The sequence below is a fragment of the Mus pahari genome, chromosome 6 (assembly GCF_900095145.1).
Source record: "Mus pahari chromosome 6, PAHARI_EIJ_v1.1, whole genome shotgun sequence".
Lineage (NCBI taxonomy): Eukaryota > Metazoa > Chordata > Mammalia > Rodentia > Muridae > Mus > Mus pahari.
In genome coordinates this window covers 82,724,604-82,746,005 of record NC_034595.1, presented here as the reverse complement: position 1 = coordinate 82,746,005, position 21,402 = coordinate 82,724,604, and the positions used below count along the sequence as shown (strand labels likewise).

General features: G+C 49.6%; 1 protein-coding gene across 6 annotated transcripts in view; it reads left to right on the top strand.

Moving 5' to 3' along the window:
* The window catches only part of Ptpru (protein tyrosine phosphatase receptor type U), a 71,660-nt gene that overhangs the window by 12,536 nt on the left and 37,722 nt on the right, over nucleotides 1-21,402 (top strand). For all 6 annotated transcript variants that reach the window (XM_021200972.1, XM_021200970.1, XM_021200973.2 and 3 more), the window contains exons 2-8: nucleotides 1,754-1,885; nucleotides 4,751-5,022; nucleotides 5,461-5,542; nucleotides 5,648-5,763; nucleotides 6,028-6,202; nucleotides 6,651-6,944; nucleotides 17,866-18,174. In XM_021200972.1, the coding sequence (XP_021056631.1) occupies nucleotides 1,754-1,885; nucleotides 4,751-5,022; nucleotides 5,461-5,542; nucleotides 5,648-5,763; nucleotides 6,028-6,202; nucleotides 6,651-6,944; nucleotides 17,866-18,174 (1,380 nt within the window). The remainder of the gene's footprint in view (nucleotides 1-1,753; nucleotides 1,886-4,750; nucleotides 5,023-5,460; nucleotides 5,543-5,647; nucleotides 5,764-6,027; nucleotides 6,203-6,650; nucleotides 6,945-17,865; nucleotides 18,175-21,402) is intronic.

Genomic DNA, 21,402 nt, shown 5'->3' with positions numbered 1-21,402 from the left:
CTGACATTTGTCTGACATTTAGGGGACATGGGTAAGACTGGAGTCACTCTGCCCAGGCACAGTCAACAGGGAGTCACTCTGGCTAAGGTCAGTCACCTGGAAGAATCATGTAATTGTGGTCAGGAGGTCAGGTTGCTCTAGTAGCGACCCTGGGGGTGGCTGTTAGTCTGAGGTCAGTAAGCTCTGGATGGGGTGGGAGGCCTGTCTGGTCTTGCCCGGCTCAGGACTGTTGGGAAGAAACCACAAGGTTGATTACCTCAGGCCTGACAGGGCCCTGAAAGAGATGCCTGGGGCAGCTACTTCGCCTTTGTGTAGGAACTAGAAAGGCCTGACACTAGCCTGGGATCTAAATCTTACTTTTTTTCTATAGTCTGTCCCTGTGATGGGCTGGGACCTCCAAGGGCAGGAAGTGAACGGTTCCCTCACTAGGAAGACCATTCTCTGGCCACCTTTTCCTGCTGTGCCACACTGTGGGTTTTCTGCAAGGGGAGAGCTGGGGCCCTTCCAACAAAGATGACATTAAAACTCACTTACCTCATACCTCAGGGCACAGCGCTGACTGGAGCTTTTCAGACAAAGAGACACAAAGCACTGTGGGGTTCCCTGGACCAATTCCCTCACAACCCCCTGTCTGCCCAGGGCTGACACACACATCCCATTGTTTCCCATTCTCTGATGGGGTTTAAGGAGTCGAGAGACCCCAACAGTGAGGAGCTCAGCCATGCCCAGCTCTGCCTCTGTGGTTGGAAAGATGCACACAGGTGAAGCGCACACAGGCAGTCCTCAAAGGGAAGCCACTTCTTGCCTGCCCCGAGTGTGGCACTCACCTGCTGGCTTACAACTGTCCCGCCCTCTTCTTCTTGAGATCCAGAAGCAGCTTATTCTCCCCTTCTCAGATTTCTGGGGAGTGTGAGCTTCTGGTGGGCATGGATTCAAATCTGGTTTCTTTTCCTCATCCAGGAACCAGTAGCACACCTCTTTGCTAGGGATGGCAAGGGACAAAGCCAAGATTGAATCCCAAGTCTATCCCGTGTCTCCAGTGTCCACCACTGAGCTACTATTGTATTGTACCATGCACAGAAGCCTTCAGAACCTCGGTCACCTCCTCTGTCAAATGCGGATTATTAATCTTGGTCTCCAGTCACCAGAATTAACATCCTCCCATCAAACATGCATTCAATCCACAGAGAACTTCCCTGTGTCACATCCCTGGGGACAGAAATCTAAGTTGATTGATGTTGGGCCATGACTGAGTAAATTCCTTTGATGTCTATCACATTGTTAATGGACACAGAAAGCCACATTCTGCGTTTGATGCTTAATGCCATTCTATGCTGGGCCTCCATTTCCAGGCCTGTAAAATGGGACTTGTCTAGTGCTGATCTTGTAGGCTGGTTTGAGGCTGCATAATGCAATAAGAATGATGGTTGTTTTTATTAAGAAGAGCCTTGATGGATGTTTGAGCTTTTGGGGAATCCTGGGAAGTGATGGGGGATTCTGGGAAGTGATGGGGGATTCTGGGAAGTGAGTGATGGGGGAGTGGCCAATGCAAAGTCTTGGGGGACAATGAGGGGAGGGTGTTAGGGTGGAGGAGGGAGAACTTTGTTAGTCAGAGGGAGCCATGCTAAGGAGGGAAGAGGGTAGCTTGAGAAGAAGGAGGGAACAGTGGGGGGGGGGACCTAAAGCGTTGTGTTGGGGTCCTCCTGGTTAGTGGCCTTGCCTGAGCTTAACCAGCCAGGTCCTATTCTCACAGCTGGCTGCACCTTCGAGGAGGCGAGTGACCCGGTCGTGCCCTGCGAGTTCAGCCAGGCTCAGTACGATGACTTCCAGTGGGAGCAAGTGCGGATCCACCCCGGCACCCGGACCCCTGAAGACCTGCCTCATGGTGAGCCTACGCTCCCTCAGTATTATTTCTCTCCTCCTAGTTCTTCTCTAGCTCTTCCCCAGCGTCTCCTGTTCTTTTTGGGATTTGAAGATACCTAGGAGAGGTGACATGGGGTCTCTGGGTACACTGCTCCCCTCTTCTTGGGAACCCTGGACTCTTCCTAACCTCAACGTAATGGTGTACACATCAGCCCTAGACTGGGAGTCCAGAGGCTAAATGTAGATTCTAGTACTGGTCTCCTACTCAAATGATGGCTTCAGAACACCCATTCCAGAATTATGAAGATATGGGTTCAAATCCTGGCCCCATCATCTTGCTAGCTCAGTGACCTCGAGTAAGCTGCTCAACTTCTCTGAACCTTTATTGTTTTGACTGTGAAATGGGAGAACAGTGGCACCGAGGTGGCACACGGGGTGCCAGTTGTATAGTTGCTGCTGTGGAGGATACTTGAGAGTGCCCGGCAACTAGTAGCCCTCCTCACTGGGCACAGAATCAGCTGGAAATTGCAAGAGGAATAGACATGAGGCAGGAGGGTCACAAGTTTGAGGCTAGCCTGGGCTACTTGGTGAGCTACTGCCCCTAAAATAAAACTGGAAGGAAAAGGAAAAGAGGGCTGAAGAGATGGATCAGTGGTTAAAAGTACTAGCTACTTTTTCAGAGGACCTGGGTTCAAGTTCCAGCACCACATGGCAGCTCACAACCAGGGGACCTAATGATTTCTCATTGCCTCTTAAGGAATTGCATGTATTTGGTATCCAGACATGTAGGCAAACACCCAAATACATAAAAATTTTAAAACATGTTGTCTTAGTTAGGGTTTTACTGCTGTGAACAGACACCATGACTAAGGCAAGTCTTACAAGGACAACATTCATAAGGTTCAGAGGTTCAGCGGTTCAGTCCATTATCATCAAGGCAGGAACATGGCAGCATCCAGGCCGGCATGGTTCAGGAGGAACTGAGAGTTCTACATCTTTATCTGAAGGCTGCTAGCAGAATACTGGCTTCTAGGCAGCTAGGATGAGGGTCTTAAAAGTCCACACACACAGTGACACACCTACTCGAACAGAGCCACACCTTCCAACAGTGCCACTCCTTGTGCCAAGCATATACAAACCATCACATATGTATTTTTTTTTAAAGGAAAAAGGATAAGAGAGATCGAGGTCAGCTGAGCCAGTTTATTACTGACGAAGCATTGTCGGATAGACTGAGGTAACGGCAGAAGAGAGAGCCAGAGTCTCCCTCCCCTGTGTCCTGTTATACAGGTGGCCCAGGGCCTTGACTCTTCAACTCTCAGCATGGCCAACATGGCATCTGCTGGCAAGAGTGGGCCAGGGAAGTGGCGGTTCTTAGTGGTGGATGGACTAGCAGCTGTAGGGGAGAGATCCCTTGGGGCTGGCTGGCACTGGCTGGGCTCTGGAAGCAGATTTGGCTTCCACCATGGCCTTCCCTACCTCTCTGGTCATTGCCTGTCTGCGTCACTCTGGATGTGTCTCTTTCTCTTCAGGGTCCTCTGGTTGTCTATGTTTTAGAGGCATTGCTGTTTAGCTTGTCAGAGGGGATGCGTAAAGGCACCTACCCTGCAGGGTCTCTGTGTGACCTCTGTGCGCCCCCGGACCCAGCTATTTATGCCAGGTTTTAGTAGGTTCTCAAGTATAAGCATCTGGCATAGGTTCACGTTTTTCAGATCTGTGGTCTTCGCCTCTTTTTCTTCCTTGGTGACTCAGGGAATAGTTAGGTCTGGGAGGAGGGGTGAGCTTGTTGGATAGTCAATCTAGGAGAAGTCCAGGTGGACAGGGATGAAACAAGGAGACTTGCTCTCAGAGGAGAGCGGGAGGGAGAAAGAGAGCCCTGGGGGTGGAGGGGTGCATGTCAGAGCAGGGAGGGCTTCAGGGAACGGAGGAAGAGGCAAGAAGGCAGCACACTGGAAGAAGGCGCTACCTTAGGGGAGAGAAGAGTCCACAGGAGCTGGCTATAAAGTGTCTGGCTTGAATGTGTCCTTGCCCTTTCTAGGGTTCTAGGGTTTGGGAGAAGGACCCGGATGCTCATTCCCTACCCCTGCAGCACACAGGCAGCAGCCACCTTCCCAGGGCTCCGGGCTCGCAGAGATGAATGAGATCTCCCTTTAGCTGAGTCCCTGGGGAACCCTCCTGAGCAGGCTCAGAATGTGCTGTCAGCCAAGTCTAGGAGGAGGCGGCGGCGGTGCCGGCGGCGGCGGGTGCAAGGGTAGCTTTGTGGCCCCTCCTTGGCACCTGCATCCCCGTCACCCCAAGGGAAGCTGAATCCCCAGCCAGGCTCTGAGACATTCCCCACCTTCTCCATCACACATCGAGGAGAGGATCTTCTGGTTGGAACGTGGGGTGTTTGTGTGTTGGAACTGGTGTGGGCGGGAAGGGAGGTTAATCCTTTCATTCAGTCTGTCCTACATATTCATCAAGCTCCCGCCCGGCTCAGGAGCCTGTGTGTGTGAGGACAGAGCAAAGGCCTGAGGCATGACAGGCTGGTAGCAAGACTGTCACGGGCTTTATGAATGATCAGAGCCAGAGGCGAGCACACGGTGTGGAGGTGGGGGTGGGGGTGGAGGAGCATGTGAAGCTTTGGAATCGGTGACCTCAGGGGACCGACCCTGTGATATGTGACCTGATACAGGGCTAGGGAGAGTGGTGACTTGTGGGTGGTGAGGGGCTGCGTGGGTTCTGACAAGGTTGAGTTTGTGTTTTTTCCTGCCCTAGCCTTCTCCTTTGGGAAACAGAACTTCGAGAGCCCAAACCCTTCATTCCCGGTGGTTGCTTCATTTCTGTCTTCTCCAGAGCGTGACCCTGGCTTCCCCTGGCCTCCTGTCTCTTCTTTTTCTCTCCGCAGGTGCCTACTTGATGGTCAATGCTTCTCAGCATGCCCCAGGCCAGAGGGCCCACATCATTTTCCAGACCCTGAGCGAGAACGACACCCATTGTGTGCAGTTCAGCTACTTCCTGTACAGCAGGGATGGGCACAGCCCAGGCACCCTGGGTGTCTACGTGCGCGTGAATGGGGGCCCTCTGGGCAGTGCCGTGTGGAATATGACTGGATCCCACGGCCGTCAGTGGCACCAGGCTGAGCTGGCTGTCAGCACCTTCTGGCCCAATGAGTATCAGGTGGGCTGGGTTTAGTCAGTGGTCAGCTTGCTGGGGCTTGGAGGTAAAGGCAGGGGCAGGCCACCCTGACGTCAGACTAGACTGTTCAGCATCAGGAGTCAATCTGGCGCTGAGTTTGGAGTTAGACTGTGTCAGTGTGGGTATGAGGCCAGAGGTCATTGTTAATAGGATGGCCACTGTTGAGGGTGAATTGAAACAGGACTCAACTGGAAATTCTGGCTGACTAGACGAATCTGCTGCCTTGAGGGAGTTGTCAGAGTAGGGATGAAACTTCTAGCCTTGACTTTATTTTCTCTGCCCACAGCCCTGAACCAGCTGGCATGGTATTAAGGGTCTGTGTGAGCTGGGTTGGCATTGGATGGCGGAGAGTGAGGTCGGGTTGGGGCCAAGCTGGTCAGGAAGGATGTCGCTTTGACAACTGGCTTCCCATTCCCTCAGGTGCTGTTTGAGGCCCTCATCTCCCCAGACCACAAGGGCTACATAGGCTTAGACGACATCTTGCTATTCAGCTATCCCTGCGGTGAGTTCCAGTCCACCGGGACATAAGGATGAGGGTAGCCTTGGCTCGTGCCCTGCAGGGCATGCAGGCCCAGCTCATGCTGGGGCTCTGCGTGTTTTCCCACAGCAAAGGCCCCTCACTTCTCCCGCCTTGGGGACGTAGAGGTCAATGCGGGCCAGAACGCATCCTTCCAATGCATGGCAGCAGGCAGAGCCGCAGAGGCAGAACACTTCTTCCTGCAGGTGAGGGCGTCCCACAGAGACTTGGCTCCGGAAGATAGCCGAGGACATTTTGGCACCTCGGCTTGGTTCCCTTTTGGGGTTTTGGGTTCTCCCTTATGCCAGCATCTATAGACACCGTGTCTTGCCTCACCTAGGCTGTGTTCTGCCAGCTTGCGTCCCCTTAACTCCGGGATGGAGGCTGGTTCCAGGATTCTCAAATGCTCCGGGGATAGTAGGAGCTCAAGTACACTGCTTCCTAACTCTCCCATCCCTTTTTCTCTTCAGCGTCAGAGTGGGGTGCTGGTGCCTGCGGCCGGGGTGCGGCACATCAGCCACCGTCGCTTCCTGGCCACTTTCCCGCTGGCCTCGGTAGGCCGCGCAGAGCAGGATCTGTACCGTTGCGTGTCCCAGGCCCCGCGTGGTGCTGGCGTCTCCAACTTCGCAGAGCTCATCGTCAAAGGTCAGCCGATTGGCCTTGAGGAAGGCCAGTCTGGTGGGGACAGGATAGGGCGGAGTCCGTGTAGAGTTGTGCATGCAGCTAGCTCCTTGGAGGACTGGGGGGGGGGGGTGTCGCACGGCAGATTTAGCCAAACGCTTGGTAGCAGCTTGAGGGACCTGGAAGGAAAGAGAGGGTCTTGTGACAGGGGGGGGGGCGGATTAGGTTGCAGAGGTAGTTTCTAGCTGTGACCTGAACAGTGTTGCCAGGCAGAAGGGTGGACTGGCCACATGAGAGGAGGACACACGGAGTGGGGCTGAATTTCCATGCGCATTCCAGGTGCGTTACAGCGAGTGTGCTGGGGTCCCGCAAGCCTAAGCTTGGGAGTTCGCAGTGGGCATGGCTAAGTTACGGAGTTCTAGGGCCACGAGGTGGCATTAGTAGGCTCCTCCTCTTCTGCATATCCTCGCAGAGCCTCCCACCCCCATCGCGCCCCCACAGCTGCTGCGTGCAGGCCCCACCTACCTCATCATCCAACTCAACACCAACTCCATCATTGGCGACGGGCCAATTGTGCGCAAGGAGATCGAGTACCGCATGGCACGGGGCCCGTGGGCGGAGGTGCACGCTGTCAACCTGCAGACCTACAAGCTGTGGCATCTGGACCCGGACACTGAGTATGAAATCAGCGTGCTGCTCACACGCCCGGGAGATGGAGGCACAGGCCGCCCGGGGCCACCACTGATCAGCCGGACCAAGTGCGCAGGTGGGTTGCGGGAAGGCCCTCTTCCACAGAGGCGGCAGCAAGGCCTCCCGACACACACACATTTATTGACACATATATAAGATAGCTTGGGCTATTTCTCCATAGCTTGTCTCAAAAAACAACCCCCCCCCAAAAAACCCCAGATAAACAAAAGAGACAAAGAAAAAGACAATACGACCCCCACCCCCAACCAAAACAAAACAAAAAGACAGACCAAGAAAATAAACCAGGAAACTTACCAGAGCCCTGTGATAGGTTGTTGTCATACCTACTTCACAGATGAGGTGACTGAGACAGAGATGTTAGACGACTGGGCAAAGAACATACAGCCAGTAAGCAGCAGAGATGGGTCCAGAACTCTTAATTGGCTAGGTAATGATCCTTAAACACTATCAATTAAAAATTGTGTGTGATGGATTTTGTCTGGATTCGTTGGACCTGGCATTGAGTCGGAAGTCAGTTCTCCCTTGTTTAGGAGGATAAAGTAGCCGTTGCTAAGGACCCCTGATGCACCTGCATCAGATTAATAAGAGATGAATCAGATTAATAAGAGAACCGGACAGGGTTCTCTGTGATGTCAGTGTGCTCCTGTCTCTAGAATTTTCTTAGTGAGAAATGTAGATTCTCGATGTAGATTCATGTGCTGGTCCTCCTCACTCTATCACGTTTCCCACAGCAGTTTCATTTTAGATAACTATAGTTTAATTTTACAATGAAGATTGACGTCTGAGGCTGGCAAGATGGCTCAGTTGGTAAAAGGTGCTTGCTGCTAACCCAGACAGTCTGGAGACTCACAGGGTGGAAGGCAAGAACCCATTCTCATAAGATGTCCTCTGACTTCCAGATGTGTGCTCCCTTCCCCAAGCCAGATGTGCAGCCGAAAAATAATGTATACAACGTAACAAAAATGTGTAACAACAAATTGACACCCACAGACTCCATAGACATTGTAACAGACTCCCCCAGTTTCTGGTGTTTTTGTGCCTCTCTATGTGTAATGAATTAGTCTTGTGTAACTTATCACCGTGTAGGTTTGTGTATACGGTGGGAAGCCCAAGCACTCAGTGTGGCTATAGACAATCCTGTTGCTGTTTTAGACCATACCCACGTCTCTCTTGCTCCTCCCACCCCCTTGGTAACCACAGATCAGTCCTTCATTTCTAGAGTTTTCTTCTCTCTAGAATGTTCCATAAATGACATCCTATAGTATATAACCTTTTTGGAATCACTACTTCTTGGAATCACTTCTTCTTCTTCTTCTTCTTCTTCTTCTTCTTCTTCTTCTTCTTCTTCTTCTTCTTCTTCTTCTTCTTCTTCTTCTTCTTCTGTAACAGATTTATTACAATATGATCTGTATTCGTACATGTCACTCATTAAAATTTACAGTTTAGAGGTGTTAAGTATCTCTGGTGTTGCACAACTATTAATGATTGGTTTTGGAACATGTCATCACTCTTAAATGGAAACCTTATGCTATTTAATGGTCACCCAGTTCATCTTAATCCTGAAGCCCCAGTCAAACACCAGTCTACTTTCCATCTCTCTTGACTTAGTTTTTGGAGATGTTTTATACAATAGAACCATGAATAATAGTTTAAAGTATTTTGCTGGTTTGTGTGTATGTGCGTGTGCACACGTATGAGCTCAGGTACCTGAGGAGGGCAGAAGAGAGCCCTGGGTGCCCCCTGGAGTTGGAGTTACACACACAGATGTGAATCGCCTGATGTGGTTCCTGGGGACTGAACCCTAGGATCTCTACAAGAGCAGCAATTGCTTTAAATAGCAGAGTCCTCCCTCCCTTCCATGGTCCTGATTTGCATTTCTGTAAGTCTAGTGTTGTTGAACATCTTTCCACACATGGCTGCTGCCGCCTGTGCTGCTCAGTGGATCGCCTGTTCATATCATTGCTCATTTCTTAATAGAATTGCCTTTTTTTTTCTTCTATAGGTTTTTGAGAGTTCTTTATGCATTCTAGATACTAGATGTACCTCGAACTTACTATTAATGCAGGAATGGATTAATGGATTATAATCTGTAGGTATTTCTCCCGCTCAGGATCTTGTCTCCTCATTGTCTTTACATGAATTGAGAGCAAACATTTTAAATTTGGATGAATTTCTGTTTCTCAAATTGCCCAGTGCCTTGGAGTCAAGCTGAAGAGTTCCTTGCCTAGCCCTAGTTGTCAAAAATCTTTTTCTATTTCTTCTTTTATTTTATTTTTCTCTAAGAGTGTGACAGTTTCATCTTTATACCCCTGGTCTATTTTGGATAATGTATGATGTTTAAGGTTAAGATTCAAACAGTTTTTATTACACTTTATTTTATTTTAAATTTTTGGGAAATTTATTTACTTAGTGTTGGTCTGTGTGTGGGCATGTGCGTGCCACCGTGCGCATGTGCAGGTTGGAGGACAGCTTATTGGAGTCTGTTCTCTCCTTCTACCGTGTGGGTCCTGTGGATCGAATTCGAGTTGTCAGGTTTGACAGCAAGCATTTTTTACCTACGGAGCCATCTTGACAGCCTGCAGTTCATATTCTTAAGTGTTATTAGAAGCTGATTTGTGGGCCAACTAAAATCTAATTTAATGCCAAACTTTGGGAGAGAGATGGTGGGCCAGTGTCGTTGTGGTGATTGCCTTCTAGCTGAGGGGTCTGGGTGGTATGATGTGCCCACTGAGAACTTCATTCTTCTTATTTTGTAAGTGGGTAACAACGTTAATCTCTACCATATAAGGTAGTGAAAAGACTCGGGCAACGGGTGTTCATTGAGTGTCTATTATGTGCCAGATAATGTTATAGTTGCTAGGGTTACATGGCTGTACCCTAGACAGAGGCCACCACCGTTTGTGTCCTCTTAAGACTCTGCAGGGAGCTTGTGTCCTGGCAGAAGGAGGCAGATGATAAATAAATAAACAAGTGGAATATATAGTCTGTCAGATGGTGATAAGTGCGTGAGGAGGAATAAATCAGGGCGGGGACGGGGAGGGGGCGGAGGATTGTTATTTATAAAAAGCTGAAGGACTGTCTTACTGAGATGCCAGCATTTGAGCAGAGTCATGCAGGAGGTGAGGGGCTGAGCCAGGTGGTGTGCTTTAGGAGTACAGCTAGGGAGGCAACAGTCCAGACAGACAGACCTTTGAGTGCCAAGGCCTGGAGGCGTGGGGAAACCTCCACGTGAGAGAAGATGTATAAACAAGGCTTGAGATGTCAGATTCACCAGCGAGGGAGCTGGGTAGTGACAGCAGGGGTTGGAGAGCAGGATTGAGCATGCGCAACTGGTGGTCGGAAAGAGTGAGCATGCGCAACTGGTGTTCGGCTCTGCCCTCGAGAGTTCATGGCGGATTGACTGAAGGAAGGTGTACTGGTTAATTTTTTTGTTAACTGGACACAAACAAGGCACCTAGGAAGAGGGATCATCAGTGGAGGAAATGCTTATATCAGATTGTCCTGTGAGCATATCGGTGGTGCATCTTCTTGATTATGGGAGGACCTAGCTCAGCGTGGGTGGCCTTTAGGCAGGTGATCTTAGAGTTTTATAAGAAACAGGGCTGAGCAATGAGAAATGAGTTCCAACCCTGGCTTCCCTGGATGATGGACCATGGTGTGGAAGTGGAAGCCAAATAAACGTTTTCTTCCCCAAGTTGCTTTTGGTCATGTTGTTTATCATAGCAGTAGAGAGCCAAACTGTGACAGAGGGCAACGGTTCCTGAAGGAGACACACGAGAAGCGCTTGCCCGCAGTTATTGCAGCCAGAGATGGAATCTGGGAGCCGAGTGGAAGTGACCAAGATGACAGCGACCATAAGCTGCTCAGCTTGGTTGGCTCTGAAGTCAGCGGCATCTGCTGATAGATCTGCTAAGGGATGAAGAAGAAAGAAGATAGGGGGCCCAGGCTGCTCCAAGGTGTTTTGCTTGAGTAATTGGATGGATGGAGCTGTCACGGACTGCAAAGGAGCCCACAGCAGCAGAGTGTGTGTGTGTGTGGGGCGCTGACCTGAGGAGTGTCATAGATCAGGAGCAGTGCCTTGCACACAAAGACTTTGAGATGCCATTAAATGTGACAGTGGCGATCCCCACCAGGCAGCTGGATGGGTGATGGAGGGGCTGAGGGAAGGGTGCGGGCTGCTGGTACAGAAATGGGGGTTGATGGCATTCAAAGCCACGTGGCAGGATCACATCTCTCTTGTCAGTGTTCTCAGTGGGGGTGATTCTCTCTCCTAGGAGACGTTTGGTGGTGTCTGGAGACATGCTGCCTGCCATACTGGCTGCTGCTGGTGGGTGCTACTAGCACGAAGAGGTAGAGGCCAGGGCCAGGAACAGTTATGTGATCCAAAGTGTCAATACTGTTGAGGTTAGAACCCACTGTTCAGATTTTTGTAGAGCATGAATGTGAGGATGGACTTGTGGAGCTGATCCTCAGGGTCCTGCTGTGTTTAGGGTTGATCTGGGCAGTTGTAGGGGAGCACACTATATACGTGTAGAGTAGTGTGCCTGGCACACCACAGGCACTCCAGAAAGAGTGACAGCTGTCATCAGTATGGCGTTCTTCATGTTTTGAAGGCGTTGTTTGATTTGCCACTTAGAAGAAAAGAAATCAGAGCTTGAGGCCCTGGAAAAATCTCTGTTGCATTCTCCTGAGTGTGCAGATGGGGACGGGACTTGCTTGCAATCAGTGGGTCAAGGACCCAGGATGTGGGGCTGGGGAAATGGCTCAGTCAACACAGCGCTTGCTGTCAGAGACTAAAAGAGATGGGTGCGATAGTGTGCACCTGTAATCACTGTGTGGGGCGTTGAGTGGAGGCAGAGGACTCCGGCATGCCACACACACATGGTGCATCACCATTGTATGAAAGTGATGCAGAGAGGCAGACAGACTCGGTCTCAACAGGCTAAGACTGCTTTATTGGATCAGTGAAGGACCTCAACCTTTCTGAGGAATGAGGCCGAAGGATAGATAATGTGTGTGTGTGTGTGTGTGTGTGACACACAGACACACACACACAGACACACACACACCAGGATATACAGCTATTGTTTTGTGGTTCGTCTGGGAGCAGAGTGTATAGTTTTTGCTACCTGGGCATATTGTTTTTGCCGGTGGAGCTGAGCAGGCAGGCTGGGCTGAGCGGGCAGGCTGGGCTGAGCGGGCAGGTGGGGCTTGAGCCATTTTTTTTTTTTTTTTTTTTTTGGCTAGGAGCTACTGCCCTGTATAGCCTGACTCAACTCCCCATGACCTGAGGCTGTTACCAAACAGTCATAACTTCTGATTGTTCCCATTTTACAGATGGATAAGAGCCAGAGATTCAGTCACTTGGCCAAGTCTGCATGGCGGTCCCCAGCAGAGCCAGGGGCAGAGCTGAGCTGGTGTCTTAGCTTCTTCCCTGCCGCCGTGCTAGAAACAACTTGAAGAAGTGTCTATCTTGGCTCACAGTTTGAGGGTACAGTCTGATATGCCTGGGATGTCACGGCAGTTGGAGCTTGAAGCAGCTGGTCACACGGCAGGCAGTCAGGGAGAACAGAATGCGGGATACTGATGCTTAGGTTCCTGGCTCCTTTCCTATTCAGTCTGGGATCCAAGTCATGGTACGGCACCACCCTCGTCTAGGGTGGGTCTTCCCACCTCAGTTCACCTCATCAAGAGAATCCCACTCGGGCATGCCTGGAGACTGGTCTCCGGGTGGTTTTAGACCCTTTAGACTGAGAAGCAGCACTAGCCACCGCAGCTGCCACCTCTGGATTTCCAGTGAGTGTTGACATCAGCACTTCCCCTGCTTGGGGCTAAGTGCCCACTAGTGTCAGGTACAGATAAACACTTTCCTCAGGCTAGCCAAGGGTAGGGATGGGGCAGGGGCCGGGTGGGTAGATCCCCTCCTAATCACAGGCTCCTCTTTGTCGGCATTACCGCCCTGGAGTCTGGCCTGGGGGTTGTTTTGCTCTTGGGCAGCTGTGTTGTCAAGATCTGCAGGCCCATAATTCCTTCCACTCTATTATTTACTGTAAAAACAATAATATTGCACCAGTAAAAGGCTTAAAAAAAAAAAAAGCGCTCTGAATCGCCATCCTAGCTCAACAGCTGCCTTAATTTTTCTGTCTTGTTCCAGTCACCGTCCATATGTCTTCAGTGCACATTTTCACATGCTTGCCATTGGGATGGAGCAGGCGCTCAGGATTCTGCTTCGTTTGCTTGGTGCGGGGTGGGGTGGGGGGCGTGTGCGACACCGTTTGTAATTATGTTTTTGCCAGCAGATATCCACGGTGTCCCCAGATTGCTGGGTTGTTTGTCTCCATATCCTTATTATTGTTATACAACATCAAAAAATTAAATGCTTGCTGTTCCCTTCATTCTCCTGAACCGTATTCTTTAGGGTAAACAGTCAGGAGTGATTAGAAGGCTCCGACGTGTTATTGCTTTGTGGCATACTTCCGCTAATTCATGTTGCTACAGAGGTCTCGCTTTGGTGCATGAGTTTCTTTATCGATTACTATTGGCTGGCCATGCTACAGAGGTCTCGCTTTGGTGCATGAGTTTCTTTATCGATTACTACTGGCTGGCCACTCTGGTTTACCAGGTCCCTTGAGATGCTTACCTTCCCTTTTTTCTTATTTTATTTTGAGGCATGATCTCATATAGCCCAAGCTAACCCCTAACTGCTATGTAGCCTAGGATAACCTTGATGTCTTGATCCTCTAGGCCAGATGTCCTTGGAACTCTTTGGGGGTTGGATGGCCCTTTTATAGGGATCACCCAAGACCATTGGAAAACACAGAAATTTACATTGCTATTCCTAACAGTGGCAACATTACAGTTAGTTATGCAGTAGCACGATGCGATGAACCGTGTTACAGGGTCGCATCATAAAGAAGGTGGGGAACCACTGCTCTAGCGTCTACCTCCTAAGTGCTGGGGTTACAGGCCTGTGCCTGGCTTATATTTGGTCTTTAAAGGAGCTGACTTTGTTGTTTGTTTGGGGGGCAGGGTCTTATGTGCCTCAGGCTGGCCTTGAATGTGCTTGGTAGTGGAGTATGACCTAAAACTTCTGGTCCTTTGACCTCTTCTCACCCAGTGCTGGGATAATTCACAATTTTGAAGTAAGCATTACTCCGTGGACATCAGTAATTCAGAAGGGTTAGGTACCTTTCCTGGAGTTGCAGAGCTAGTGAGGAGTGGATGTAGGATGTGAAATTGGATGCACTTGACTGTTGGCATTATAATGCTCACTGGCATCATTGCAATCAACCCACGCTGGGTTAACTTAATAGAAGCTACCTGTGTCCTCCTTTCCCAAGTCCCCCACTCTCTGGTATCTGAGTGGCCCGTGGCATTCACCCGGATAGGGATTCTTGGTCTCTGAGCTCCTTCTTGCCAGTGTGTATCTTCTTGCCAGGGAGTGCCTGGCAGGTGGCCTTTAGAAGTAGAGAGACACTTTGATTCACACCCTTCAGTCAGCAGACCAGTCTTGGTCAACATGGTGTTTGAGCCCCAGGATCTGTTTAGGATCAAAGAGAAGAGGCAAGAGAGCCTTTCTTGGTCAGACCAGGGTTACCCAGCTGCTGGAAAGGGAGAAGCCCACCTAAGCTAGCATTTACCATCCATGGCAGACACTGCGGTCTTGAATCCTAAGCAGTGCTTTTAAGTAGCCTGAGTGGGTTGCTAGTGCTTAGAAATCTGGATATTACAATATAAAAACTCTGAATCTCTAACTCTTTTGAAAACTGGAAATTCCGAGCCTAGCATCTTTCTTTCCTAGAAAGACTGATCTCCAGAAGCCAGACTTCGGCTGCTGCTGCTGCTGCTGCTGCTGCCGCCGCTGCTGCTTGTGGTGGTGGGGACCCCGACCCCCAGCCTCCGTGTCTTGCTCACTGAAGTCTTAGGCTTCTGTCTAGCCAGTGTACCTTGAATTTGACCTGTCCTTATCCAAATCCTGCAGGAGGACAAGGAAACAAGTAACTGAAGGACAGGAAGGAAGGTGGGCGGGTACTCCAGGCACAGGGTAGTGTGGGCAGAACTGGTCTGAGACCTACTCTCACAAGAGAGAAGACAAGAGTGGCAAATTGGCTCTTGTAGATACCCTGGTACCGTGCACACAGGCCAGCCCAGAGCTGCAGAACAGACCAAGTCAAACTGCTGAGCAAAATGGTGGGTGAGCGCACCCCCCCCTTCCCCCCACATGTCTGTTTGGGATGGGACTTGGGAGTGTTTGGCTTCTGGGGAGAAGGGAGCCAGTCAAGAGACCTTGTTAGCAGGTTCTGACATCTGAAACCTCTCTCGGTTGGCTGCATATAGGGCTGCATGGAGACTTGCCTCTTGCCTAGCCTAGGGAAGAAGTGAAAGCTGGGCGGGATCAGGAACTTGCGCAGCTTCTGGGTTGACAATTGTCACGGATGCACTCCTGTGTCAGGAGTGTGAACTGATATTTCCAGATGTATCTTCTATTAGGGGGCTGCTGAATAAATTGTCACAGACAGTGATCCCAGGGTCCTCCTTAACCCCCGAAAGGGGCTAAGTCATGGGGTCTTCACAGCTGCTCATGAAGGGGCCCTAAGGTCTCTGATGGGACACTTTAAAGGAAGGCACTCACAGAATTTTTGAGGCGTGGATTCAAATGTCCCTGAATCAGATAGCAAGGGATAAAGGATTCTTGGAAATGGCTTCTTCCTTCTCAGAGGTTTGATGGTCAAGGCAGACGGGGGTACATGGGCTGAGCCTTGGGTCTCTCCTGGTTTCACTTTGGAAGCAGGGTTTGTGTGTGTGTGTGTGTGTGTGTGTGTGTGTGTTTATGTGCATGTGCAGAGTCTGCGTGTGTGGGGTATGTGTGATGTATGCAAGTGGTATGTGGGTATATGTTGTGTATGTGATGTATGTGGTATGTGTGCATGTGCCATGCATGTGTATGTCTGTGTGTGGTGTATATGGTTGTGCCTGTGTGTTTCTCTGTGTGTCTGGTGTGTATGTGTGTGATGTATGTGTGTAATGTGTATGGGTGTTATGTATGTAGTCTGTGTGTCTGTGTCTCTCTGAGTGTGGTATGTATGCCTGTGTGTGTATGTTTCTGTGTGTGTGTGTCTGTGAGATGCATGTGTAGTGTGTGTGTTCATATGTGAGTATACATACCATACTACGTGTGTGGAGGTCAGAGGGCAGTTTGCAGGAGGCAGCACTTTCCTTCTACCATGTGTGTCTTGGGAACCATATTCAGGTCATTAGCCTTGCCTTGTGCTTTTTAGATGGTCTCACAGTGGCCTAGAGCTCACCAGATAAGCTAAGCTCTCTGACCATCGAGTCCCAGGGATCTGTCTGCCTCTGCCTCCTAGGTGCTGGATTCCAAGCACACACCACCACGTCCATTTTTATGTGGACTCTGGAATTGAACTCTGTCCTCACCCTTGCAAGGCAAGCATTTTAACGCACTGAGCTATCTCTCCAGGTTCCCAGTTTCTCTATTTACAAAATGAGGACATATGGAGTCATTTAGAGACTGTGTAGCACGGCCTGCCTGTCCCTCCTGTTGGAGCAGCTATGTCTCTCTGTGGCATGGGTGTGACTATTAGGTGAATTCCCCCTGAGGATCAGGGCAGAGGCAGGTAAGAGCGTAGGTTCTGGTGCCAGCCCGATTGCGTTTAGATCCTAGCGTCGCCTTTGATTTTGTGAGCATGGCCTCCTCACGTAAGCTCCGTGCCTCTGCCTTCTCATTGTATGGCAGTTCATTGGCAGCCCCTGTCTCGTTGTGGTTCAACAAAGATTAAATGACATAAACCATTTCCAAACCTCCTGAAAGATGCTGGACACTTCCAAATCTCCTACACAGTAACTGCCAGTATTACTGTTGCTGGCAGATTGCAGCTTCCCAGTGGCTTTGGCCGTCGAGGAACCCACCATTGAACCTGCACCTTACCCACAGAGTCCTACCTCGGACTTAATGACAGGGATTTCCTTTTCTGCTTTCTGCACATCCTCTGTCATTGTGCCATTTGCCGTCCTAGCTCCCACCATTCTGGTTTGTATACATTACTGTAATTCTCTCTCTATTACTATAAATGGTTTCACAGTAAGTTGAGAATTAGTAAATGAAGAAAATATAGCTACGGGTTGATTCTGATTGGCCTGGTGGTGTTCAGAATGTTCTTGAACTAGGGGGTAAATTGTGATAATTATAGCACAATTTATTTTTTTATTTTGAGACAGGGTCTCACTATGTAGCCCAGGCTGACCTCCTGAGTGCTGGGATTATAGGCATGCACCACTGTGCTTATAATAGCTAAAGGTTTTGTTTTGCTTTACATTGACCCATCCATCCATCCATCTATCTATCTATCTATCTATCTATCTATCTATCTATCTATCTATCTATCTATCTATCTATCTATCTATCTATCATGTATGTGATGGGGCTACACTGTGAATATTGAGGTCAAAGGACAACCCCATGGAGTTAGTCCTTTTCATCTACCACTTGGGTCTCAGGAATTGTACTCAGGTCACTAGGCTTGGCCAAGCATCTTTATCCACGGAACTATCTCGCCAGCCCCGTAGTTATTGTTTCTGTAGGGTTATGGTGTGTTAGCATTTGCATACCTGGTTCACATGTATTACCATTGACAGTCACAGTGTAGTGTAGCTATCTTTCCAGGGGGCCTTGCTTCTATGAGGGGGCTGAGGACCCAAATCTAGGTCCTGCAGTTCAGAAAACTAAGGCTGAGAGAGGTGGAATCTCTCAGGCCATGATTGCTGGTTGCAGGTGGTACTTCGAGGTTCAGACGCGTGCCACCTTACTCCAGAGCAAACGGTATTAGCCTCTTCAGTTCTGAGGGTGTCTGGAGTTCCTGGGTGGCAGAGGAGGGATGGTTTCTGGTAGTTGGTTAATACTCTCTTCTCCTTTTTCCTTTCCCATTCCTCCACCGTCTCCTTGCTTCCTGCGTCTCCAGAGCCCACGAGGGCCCCCAAAGGTCTGGCATTTGCTGAGATCCAGGCTCGCCAGCTGACCCTGCAGTGGGAGCCCCTGGGCTACAATGTCACGCGTTGTCATACCTACGCTGTGTCCCTTTGCTATCGCTACACCCTGGGCGGCAGCCACAACCAGACCATCCGGGAGTGTGTGAAGATGGAGCGGGGTGCCAGCCGCTACACCATCAAGAATCTGCTGCCATTCAGGAATGTCCACGTGCGTCTGATCCTCACAAACCCCGAGGGGCGCAAGGAGGGCAAGGAGGTCATCTTCCAGACAGATGAAGATGGTAAGCCTGCTGGCCAGGTTCCCAAAGTTCTGAGCTCCTCCCAGGCCTAGGGCCGATGCTCAGATTCACGTAGGGGACTATAGCAACACAGTGGTGGCCATTACTCATTCCTGGAGAGACTGTTGGTTCTTAGGTTAGAGTAATTTCTTCTTTAAAGGTCTAGAAGAATTCAGCAGCTAATTTGGACCAGAAATTTTCCTCATGGCAAGGTTTTTAATAACAGTTTTCACTTATGAAATAGATTTGGATGTATTCAGTCACTTTCTGCCTTGTTTGTTTGTTTTGAGACGCCCCTCACTGAACCAGGACCTCACCAGCAGGCCAGCAAGCTCCAGGGAGCTGCTGCCTCACTCCCCTGAGCACTGGGCTTTCAGATGTACACTACCCTGCCTGGCTTTTATGTGGGTGCTGGGGATCCACATCTGGGTCCTTTTGCTTGCCTAGGGAGCACATTACCAGCCGAGCCATCTCTCCAGCCCCACTGTTAGCTTTTTGAGAGTTTATTCCGCCCCCGCCCCCGCCCCCTTTTCTAACATGGTCTCATTATGTAGCAGAGGCTTCTCAGCTTCTAATCCTCTTGCTTCCGATTCCTTGGTGCTGAAATTGTTGGCCTGTGTCGCTTGAGACTAATTTCTAACATGTGCGTTGATAGCTGTGTGTTTTTCTTTATGCTCTGCCTAAGCTGCGTCCTGCGATGTTTGTCATCCATGTGTGGGGCTGCACCCCAGACTTGTACATGATGAGCATTTGTTCTGAGGCACTGAGCTCTGTCCTCAGCCCACCCCATACCTTCTGATTTCATTATCATTTGGTTTAAAACCTTCTCTAATTGCTGTAATAATTTCTTCCTTGACTCGAAAGTAATTTAGATTACTTTGATAATTACTAAAAGAAATTAGAATTAATTTCTTTTTTCTTTATCTTTTTTGGGGGGGAGTGGGGTGGGTGGAGGATTTTTTTTTTTCAAGATAGGAGTTCTTTGTTTAGCCTTGGCTGTTCTGGAACTCACTTGTAGACCAGGCTGGCATTGAACTCATAGATCCATCCACCTCCCTCTGCCTCCCAAGTGCTGGGATTAAAGGTGTACACCACCATTTGTCCATTTTGCTTGATATCTAAGCACTTATAACTCTGTGTGTGTGTGTGTGCGTGCGTGTGTGTTGATATTGATATCTGGACCTTGCACATGGCAGGCAAGCACTGAGACACATCCCCAGTCCACCAAGGAGGACTGCTAATTAATTATCGTTTTGTTATTGATTTCTGGCCTAATCCACTGTGGTCAGAGTAGGCAGTCTACTGTAGTCTTCTGAAATTTGACCGTTGCTGCATGGCCCAGCAAGTGGTTAAATTTTGGTAGATGTGCCCTGTCACTCAGCCTGCCGCTGTTGGGTACAGTGTTCTGCATATGTCACACTGTCTGCCTTAAACACATGTTCCATGTCAGATGCCAGGATGATAGGTTCTACATATTAATGCATACAACCCCCATAACCACCCTGGGCGGCCCGCTGCTGTTTCTAGTCCTCTGGGACAGATGAGCTCACAAAGCGAGTCTGTGATTGGCAGGGCAGGGCTTTGTAAACCTGGCCCTAATGCTGGGTTTGTTGTTTTGTTTTGGTGCTGGGAATTGAACCTGTGGCCTTGCGCATGCTAAGCACATACATTACCACCAACTTTGCTCCCATCTGAGTTGTTTATTTTTAAGTTTTTGAGTGTGTGTGTGTGTGTCACCTGTAGTATGAGTTGTCCTTGAATTTATGTTGGTCTTTCTACTTTCTTTTCCTAACTGTTGGGCTTACAGGCCTGCACCATCACACCTACCAGACCTGCCACTCCTAGCAGCTGCCCTCTAAGACCAGCTCATGCCCAAAGCCTTCTCTAAATTCCTACAGACTCCTGGGAACCTGCTGGCTCAGAGGTTGTCTGGTTGCCCATGTGTGCAGTTTTCTATTCCATATGATTTCAGTAGTCCATATAGAACTCAGTCCACCTCACTGGCTGTCCCTGGACACCATTCACCTCCAGCATCTGCAAACACACTGAAGGTTTTCGAGGGCAGGAGCAAGCAATGGCTGCGATTGTCCTACAGCTTTGCACAACCTGTAGTTAGACATAGACTATTCTATTCTCGTGATCTCTGCATGTCAGTTGGTCTCCAGGGCTATGGGCAGTTCACCTCATTCCGTCATCCAGGGTGCTTATCCTAAGTCAGTCCAGTGAATTCCCATAGCCTGGACATTTCAGGAAACTCACATCCAAATGAAATCATATCCCTAGCCCCAGCACCTGGGAGACCACTAATGTTTCCCGCAGTCACCACCTCCCAAGGGTAACCGCTCTCCTGCCAGATAATGTCATGCATGATTTATTTTCTTGGTTCTGGGCTTTGAGTAAGTAAGCAGAATCATGCAGTAGATGTTTGCTTTGTGCCCACTTGTTTCTGTGAGCTCTGTGCTCTCAGGAGACCTGACTGTGGCATGCACGGTCCTCTCAGGAGACCTGACTGACTGTGGCATGCACGGTCCTCTCAGGAGACCTGACTGACTGGGGCATGCATGATCCTCTCAGGAGACCTGACTGTGGCATGCATGGTCCACTCAGGAGACCTGACTGTGGCATGCATGGTCCTCTCAGGAGACTTGACTGACTGGGGCATGCATGATCCTCTCAGGAGACCTGACTGACTGTGGCATGCATGGTCCACTCAGGAGACCTGACTGTGGCATGCAATGGTCCACTCAGGAGACCTGACTGTGACATGCATGACCCTCTCAAATGCATTCTCAGGACTATGTGGTTCATTCTACAAGCCAGCCCTCTGCATCTACTTTCTATTAACTGTTGGGAAGTACCCGGGTGGATTCCGATTTGGGGTTGCTTTGAGCAATGCTCTGAAGAAAGTCTGGGCAGATTATTTTTGGTAGATATTCCTTTATCATGTGGGTGTGTGTAGGAGAGAATGGCTAGGTTGCAAGGGTGTGTGTTCATCTTTAGTAGATTTTAGCTAGACAGTTTTCCAATCATGCCAATTTATACTCCACTGGTGGTGAATGAAATTTTTGTGGTTCTGTGTATGACCTTACTGACCTAGAATTGCTTTTTTTTTTTTTTTTTTTAACTGTTTGGGTAGGTGGAGCATGATCTTGGGGAAATCTTGCTTTAGCTGAATGCTTAGCTTTCACTGTATGTTTGTGTGCTTGCTCACCTCCTATCCCGTGTGTGTGT